Here is an 8581-nt window from a genome sequence, read left to right as displayed (position 1 = left end):
CGCCGTCGAATTGTTTATGCCGGATGAGCCGCCGTCGCAGAAAAAAATCGTTTAGCCTCGTTGTCTGCTGACACGTCAGTCAATTTACTTGTGGAACTAAAAAGTTAAGAAAAAAATAAGTTTTTGTCAACAATTTTTATAGAATTTAAGTCCGTTCGTGTATTATTTAAACGCCGTAATCTCTAAATTTTGTCAAATTCACACAAGTTACGAACCAGCTCAAGAATTACGAACAGAAAACAACATGTCTCAATCAACCGTACCATGTTACACCATTATAAACTCGCCCGATTTGGAGGTGCCCAATGAAATGCAATTGAAACAAGATCTGGAAAAGGGCGATACAAATGTTAAAATCGACACACTCAAAAAAGTTATTCAACTTCTGTTGAATGGCGAACGTTTATCCGGTCTGATCATGACCATAATACGTTTTGTTTTGCCCGTGCAAAATCATACAATCAAAAAGTTGCTGCTTATCTTTTGGGAAATTGTCCCCAAGACATCGCCGGATGGAAAATTGTTGCAAGAAATGATTTTAGTGTGCGATGCTTACAGGAAGGTAAGATGAAATTTTGTGAAAATTATCATAGATAATTTCGTCATGAATTACAGTGGAATAGTCGAAAGGGTTGTGGGGTTGGGGGTATGTTTAGTGTTAAAACAACACAGTTCTTATCTTGACATGCAGTGCTGACATATCATAGAACATCGCCTACGTAGAATTGTGTTTTTCGACCGTTTTTAATTTAATATCAAAATATAATTATTGTAGTATTAATAAAGAATTTTCCTTCTTTTCTAGGATCTCCAACACCCCAATGAATTCTTGCGTGGCTCTACATTGCGTTTCTTGTGCAAGCTGAAGGAACCCGAATTGTTGGAACCTCTGATGCCTTCCATTCGTGCTTGTTTGGAACATCGTCATTCCTATGTCAGACGAAATGCTGTCCTTGCCATTTTTACAATTTATAAAAACTTCGACTGGCTAGTGCCCGATGGCCCGGAACTTATTGCCAACTTTTTGGATACCCAACAGGATATGTCCTGCAAACGTAATGCTTTCCTTATGCTCTTGCATGCTGATCAAGAAAGAGCCCTGAACTATTTGGCTTCCTGTATCGATCAGGTGAATAGTTTCGGTGATATTCTACAATTGGTTATTGTGGAACTGATTTACAAAGTCTGTCATGCCAATCCCGCCGAAAGGACTCGCTTCATCCGTTGCATTTACAATCTGTTGAATTCTTCATCGAATGCTGTGCGTTATGAGGCTGCCGGTACATTGATAACTCTCTCCTCTGCCCCAACAGCCATTAAGGCCGCAGCTGGTTGTTACATTGAATTGATTGTCAAGGAAAGCGATAACAATGTAAAATTGATTGTTTTGGATCGTTTGATTGCCATGAAAGATAATGAAAATATGGAGAAGGTTATGCAAGATTTGGTTATGGATATTTTGCGTGTTTTGGCTGCTCCTGATATTGAGGTACGTCGCAAAACTTTGGCTCTGGCCATGGATTTGGTGTCTTCGCGAAACATCAACGAAATGGTGCTGGTTTTGAAGAAGGAGGTCTCCAAAACTCACAATGTTGAACACGAAGACACCGGAAAGTATCGCCAGTTGTTGGTCCGCACCCTACACTCCTGTTCCATTAAATTCCCCGATGTGGCCGCCAGTGTTATTCCAGTTTTAGTAGAATTCCTTTCGGACACCAATGAATTGGCAGCTGCCGATGTTTTGATTTTCATCCGTGAGGCTATTCAGAAATTCCCAGCCTTGAGGAGTCTTATAATTGGTCATTTGATTGAGGCCTTCCCACAAATTAAATCCTCAAAAATCCATCGTGCCGCTGTATGGATTTTGGGTGAATATGTTGACGACAAGAGTCAGATTTTGGAAGTTATCGATGTTATTACCCAGACATTGGGTGAAATTCCAATGGTGGAGGCTGAACAACGCCGTCTGGCTGGAGAGCAAACTGATGAAGAACTCTCAGCTGCTCAGGCGGCACCTGCAACACAAACTACCAACTCCAAGGTTACTTCAGATGGTACATATGCCACACAAAGTGCTTTCAGCTTGGCACCGTAAGTTCCACATAAAATCAAAACCAATTTTCATTTCTAATTAATTTATTTTTTGTTTTGTTTTAGAGTTGCCAAGAAGGAAAAACGTCCACCATTGCGTCAATATCTTATGGATGGTGATTTCTTTATTGGAGCCGCTCTCTCGGCCACCCTAACCAAGTTGGTTTTGCGTTATGCCGATTTGGAACAAGATGTGGTATGTTTTACAATATTTTTGATTGGAAATATATTTAGAAGTTTTTTTATATTCTCCAGCGTTCCCAAAATCGTTTGACCACACGTGTCATGTTGATTATGAGCTCCATTTTGCATTTGGGTAAATCTGGTTTCCCATCCAAACCCATTACGAATGATGATACCGATCGTATCTTCATTTGCTTGCGTACCCTTAGTGAACGCACCGAAGAGGCTGTTGAGGTATTTAAACGTTATTGTCGTGAGGCTTTGGGTAAAATGTTGGATGCCCAAGCTGAGGAAGATCAACGTGTCCTCAAAGAGAAACAAAAGGCCGCTGCTAAAGTACAACCTGATGATCCTGTGCTATTCTCTCAGCTGTCGAATGGTCGTGAAAATCAATTGGGTGAAAATGTATTTGAGTCTAGTTTGAATCAGGCCTTGGCCGGTACCAAATCGACCAATCTGAGTGATATTACATCACCAAACAACAAATTGAATAAGGTTACCCAATTGACTGGTTTCTCAGATCCTGTCTACGCCGAGGCCTATGTCAATGTCAATCAATATGATATTGTTTTGGATGTTTTGATCGTCAATCAGACAAGTAGGTTATAATGCTTTAGACGTAGTATTCATTATTATTTAAAAAATTTGTCCCTTGCAGATGACACTTTGCAAAACTGCACCTTGGAATTGGCCACATTGGGTGATTTGAAATTGGTGGAAAGGCCCCATCCCGTTGTCTTGGCTCCTCATGATTTCTGTAACATCAAGGCCAATGTTAAGGTATCTTCAACAGAAAATGGCATTATTTTTGGCAATATTGGTAAGTTTCTACGAACTCTATGAGAACAAGGGATTTTTACAATAGTTTTTTTTTTACAGTTTATGATACATCAATTAACACAAATGTTGTTGTACTCAGTACCATTCACATTGATATTATGGATTACATTATCCCTGCTACTTGCACCGACACAGAATTCCGTCAAATGTGGCAAGATTTTGAATGGGAAAATAAGGTAAGGTTTCTTGTAATAAGTTTCTCCAAAATGATTCAGTAGAGTTGGTACATGTAATTTTGGTTTTATTCAAACCAGAAATATTTTACAGAAAAATAGTAATGTTAATTCTAATGAATCGTTTTGGAAAATATTGATTTGATAGTGCTGACATTGTTATTGAACATTATTTTGCTTTTCCATTTATAGGTCACAGTCAATACCACTTTCACTGATTTACATGAATATCTGAAACATCTGCTTAAGAGCACAAACATGAAGTGTTTGACACCAGAGAAAGCCCTCTCGGGACAATGCGGTTTTATGGCTGCAAATATTTATGCCAAGTAAGTGTGTCCTTGGATTGTACACTAATTTTCGCCGTTGGGACGTACAATACAATTACTTAATACAGGAAATAATCAAAAAGGCTTTGCAAACACCCATTATAGATATTAAATTTCCGTTATTTTTAAACTATATCATTCCAAAATTCGGTTTCAAGTTTAACTCGTAGTATCTTTCCAATTTTTTAGATGTTTTTTAAGATTTTTTGTATTACAAAATATCAAGAATATTTAAAAATACCTTTTCCATATCAGTTTTTAAGAAAAATGCATTTTTCCTTGTAAAAATCTTTTTATTTTTTAAATGTAAATATTGTTTCATTTTAGATCAATTTTCGGAGAAAATGCTTTGGCCAATTTAAGTATTGAAAAACCTGTCGATGATCCAGATTCCAAAGTTACCGGTCATATTAGAATACGTGCCAAGAGTCAAGTGAGTAGAACAGTTTCATTTAAGTTATTTCCATTTAAATTTGATGTTTGTTTTGATTCATTTATTTCCAGGGTATGGCTTTGAGTTTGGGCGATAAAATCAGTTCATCTCAAAAATTATGTGTGCAAGCTTCATAAAATGTAGAGCGTCACAGTTCATTCCAAAATTTCGAAAAAAAACCTACAAAAATATGATTTTTTCTTCTGTGCTTTAATTTTAAGTATTTTACTCTCTTCATGATTTATATGTTACAATAATACAATTTATCTAAACAAAAAATAAAGTAATACGACTATAATGGTTTACATAAATAAAAATAAAGCAAATCATTGCTCTGTTCCAGAACCAGCAAGAATTTACTAGTTTTGCGATTTTTTTTCGATATCATAAGGAGAAAATCTTGGTACTAGTAAAAACTTTTACATTCTTGCATTTCTGAAACAGACCATATATATCTATATAGGAACGTAGATAGTTTAAAATGTCAACAATTATGGAGACAGGATCCAAAGTCAGAATAGTGGTAAAAGTAAAATAATAGGAGGTATATTTTCGGCATTAAACAGAGAATAAAATATACGATTTTGGAACAAAGCTATATGTTCCTCCTACCTTGAATTCAATTCTGTTAAGATTTAGGAAATTTGTGAAAAAAAGTTGCGAAATAAAAAAACAATTATTGCATGCTTTAGAATAGAAGCCTATTTGACAGATTAAGACTGCTACAGATTTGTTTTTTTTCGATGTCCTTCAAAGTGAAACTACCTTATTGATAGTGTGGCCATGCCTATTTCGATTACTTTCTCACGGTCCAATTTTCAAGTTTAAGATTTATAGCAAGGCTAGGCAAAGAGTATCCCTTGGGATATCTGTGTGTTCACCAACACAATTGTAAAAAATTAACTGTTTTGAATTTTCTGTCAAAATGGTTTTGGGAGAATATTTAGTTTTGTTCGAGCAGTCGATGGGGAAGGTGCTGTCGGGCATTTTTATGAATACACCGTAAGAAATATTGGAACACATAAATATACCTTACTACATATTTGAAACAAATATTTCCGAAATTGTAAAAATTACAACTGTTAAGATTGTCTTTTTCGATTGAATTCTATTTGACAGAATTTGTATACGAATTCACATGTTAGGAATATAAATTCATTTCATATTGATCGACAAATTTATTGTCCTTCCAAATTAGAGACATTTTCATATCCCTTGATTTCTATGAAATGATATATACGTTCTTGGTCAATATTGGGAAAAATAACAGGTTGTGATGTTTGTCATTCTGCTTGTGATTCATAGAAATAATCTTTTAGGACCCAACACAGGATATGAGTTTTTGATCAGGGTAAAATTCTACGACTATTTGCATATGTCTGTATGTCAACCTGTGGTAATCGGTATTACTTTTTAAAGGGTCAACTTTGATGGTTATTAAACACAAATAACATCAAAATTATGTTAACTTATATATTTTTGAAGGACATTTATATTATTTTTTATACCCTCCACCGTAATATGTAGGGTATATTAAGTCTGACGTTCCGTTTGTAATACCTCGAAATATACATTTTAGACCCCACAAAATATATATAAAATTCTATTTCGATTTAACGATGTCCGTCCGTCTGTGGAAATCGCTCTAGCTTCCGAACGAAATGAAGTAGATAAATCAAATTTTGCTCAAATGTATATTATGTCAGGACTTTTGGTATTGAAAATGGGCCATGTAGGTCCACGTTTAGGTATTGCCTCCATATAACGGTACCTCCCGATAATCGGTATTTCGATGATTTTAGTTACATTATTCACCGTTTCTTTTATTCAAGTTTCAAATTTGAATATTGTAATGGTTTATGACAAAAGTTACCTATGCAGGTCCACATCGTCGTTTTGACTCTAATATAACGGCAACATTCGTTATTTTTAAGATTTTAACGGATTTTATTTTTTCGAAAATTGCCAAATTCGTTCCAGATGGTGGAGGGTATTCAAAGCTCTGTCAGGTCGAACTTATAGCTCTTTTACTTGTTTCATTTTAAAATTAATCATAATTGAAAAAATTGTGCAAATATATCTCCGAATTGTCTAATCAAAATATTAATTTTTACCAACAAAGTTGTTTTGAAAACAGAAAATTTTAAATTGAAAATTTAAATATAACAAATTATTTCTCACTCTGTACAGAAGGCAAAAAACACTTGCAATATTTTTGTTAATTCAAAACACATACAATCACAAAAAATTTTTGAGGCTCTCTGCCTTGCCCTGAAATATGGCTACTATAACCGATTTTTCCCTTTTTTACGAAACAAATTTTAAAACTAGTGGATTTTTGCTGGTTCGGAACCGAACAAGATTGGCTTTTACTTCATTTGTTTCTTTCTCATAATACTCTTGCTTTCGCACAAACTTGAAAAATAATTTGCATTCGACTCTATTCATGAACTAACTGTCAATATCAATATTAATTAATCGGTAAGTCAGAAGTGGTAAGTCGACCTACAAATCCCTAATAATTATCTTGAAAAGCGCGCTAACTCAAGTTGTTTTAGTACATGATCTGCCATTTTTGTTTGTTTATCGCGTCCGTTAGACATCATTCAATTGGAATCAGTTTGTGGAATCTTTGCAATGTTTGGAAAAGAATTTCAGATGTCCTGTGTGTAATAACTAAAGTTACCATCGATGGCCTGTTGTGGCCCTGATTGCAATATCCCATATTCACCTTTCTTGCAAGTGAATAAAGTGTGTTGTTTTTGAATGAGACAAGCTAAAGGATGTTAAATAGCAAATGTACGGATTTCCATTCATGTTTTCAGGTAAGGTCAGGGATACAATACGAGTTCAGACACTAACGTATTGATTTTCTAAACAGGCATATTGGTATAAGATTTAAATTGCTGAAGTCCAAGTCATTTACATTTACAAGATCCGCAATTTCTGCTCGTTTATGAAGTTTGTTAGCCACTTTCCAATTGGAATCAGTCTGTGGGAATCTGTTCAACATTTAGATAAGAGGTGCGGATGCCGTGTTGTGTAATAACTGAAGTTGAAGACAAGCGACTCCGTGTTGCATTATTGTCGGACAAAAAATAAATGTAGGTTACTTAGTGATATCTGCGTTTGAAGCAGTTAAGTTGAGACATATTGCTTCATATCAAATAGTGGATGCATGTATTTTATTTCGTGTTTTTCTGGTAAGTCTATAAATACATTACCAGCTGAGAAACTAACCTACTTATTTTAAAACAGGCAAAAAAGTGTAAGGTTAAACTTCCAGAAGTCCATATTTTATCGAGATAAGGACCATCAAAGTTCGGTGAGTACATTTGGATTCTTTTTATTGTTTATAAGACTTAACAACCCAGTATGGTTGTACGTAACACAATCCTTCGAGGTCCTGCTCTTAATAATATTTTTGTGTGCAATCTTCGACTGGGAATTTAAAATGTTCACCTTTTAATCACGTTCACACTTCAAAATATATTTTTTAAAGAGAAGTCTTTGTGAGTTGACTTTTTTTAGGAAACAAGAGTATATCGTTATAATGAAAAATTCGAAGTCTTTTTAAATATTGTCTTGGTGTATACCCTTGTCGCCCGGTATCCCAAGAGCTATTTATACTAAAATTTTCAAATTGATCATTCATTTTCTTAAAACTTGACTTATGCCTTTGATCACAATTAAGTAGAGGGTATAATTTAAAAAAAAAATCTCGAATACCCCGAAAATTGTTTATCGTTAATCGGAGTAACATTTTGATGCGATTCCAATAAATATTGATAAGACATAAATCAAGAAAAAACATATCGACTCACATCAGTTCCTGGATATTTGCAGTATTTTTATACCCTACACCACATAATACCCTTATATGTCTTTGTGCATTTGTTTGTAAAACGGAGGAGAGATAGACCCATAGTTACTTTTGAAAATCTTAATTGAATCAAATCCTGAGTCGATTTATGTCCGTCCGTCCGTCTCTCCATGTATGACAAAAATCAGATCGTATTTATTATCCGATTGAGATGAAATTTTCCAAACAATATTTGTTTGACCCAAGGACGAATCCTATTGACGAATCCTTTCCGTCTGTCTGTTTTAATCACGCTATCTTTCGAACTAATTGAGATATAAGGCTAAAATTTTGCACACATGTTAAGTTCGTAAATGGGCCATGTAGGTCCACATTATCATATAGCCCCCATATAACGGTACCTCCCGATATTCGGTATTTTGATGATTTTAGCGACATTATTCACCGGAATTGTTTCAAATTTGGCATTTGAACTTCGAAATGAAATACTACACCCTAAGACATAAAATTGTCTGTACAGGTCCACGTCTTCGTATAGCCCCCATATAACGGTGCCTAGCGACATTATTCACCGGAATTGTTTTAAATATGGTGTTAAAAGTTCGCAATTAATACTACAGCCTAAGGTAGAAAATTGTCTATACAGGTCCACGTCTTCGTTAAGCCCCCATATAACGGTACCTCCCGATATTCTGTATTTTGATGATTT

General features: G+C 35.0%; 1 protein-coding gene across 1 annotated transcript; it reads left to right on the top strand.

Moving 5' to 3' along the window:
* Positions 1 to 45: 45 nt before the first annotated feature.
* Positions 46 to 4194, top strand: LOC101896746 (coatomer subunit beta). The gene is made up of 9 exons (XM_005179167.4): positions 46 to 562; positions 806 to 2091; positions 2158 to 2287; positions 2347 to 2872; positions 2933 to 3094; positions 3154 to 3290; positions 3480 to 3616; positions 3944 to 4049; positions 4121 to 4194. Exons 1-9 carry the CDS (start codon positions 245 to 247, stop codon positions 4184 to 4186), a joined length of 2868 nt encoding a protein of 955 aa, XP_005179224.2. The 5' UTR covers positions 46 to 244; the 3' UTR covers positions 4187 to 4194.
* Positions 4195 to 8581: the final 4387 nt, after the last annotated feature.

Source organism: Musca domestica, unplaced genomic scaffold, assembly GCF_030504385.1.
Source record: "Musca domestica strain aabys unplaced genomic scaffold, Musca_domestica.polishedcontigs.V.1.1 2, whole genome shotgun sequence".
Classification (NCBI taxonomy): Eukaryota; Metazoa; Arthropoda; class Insecta; order Diptera; family Muscidae; genus Musca; species Musca domestica.
The sequence above is the reverse complement of the archived record's forward strand: the minus strand, read 5'-3'. Positions and strand labels throughout refer to the sequence as shown.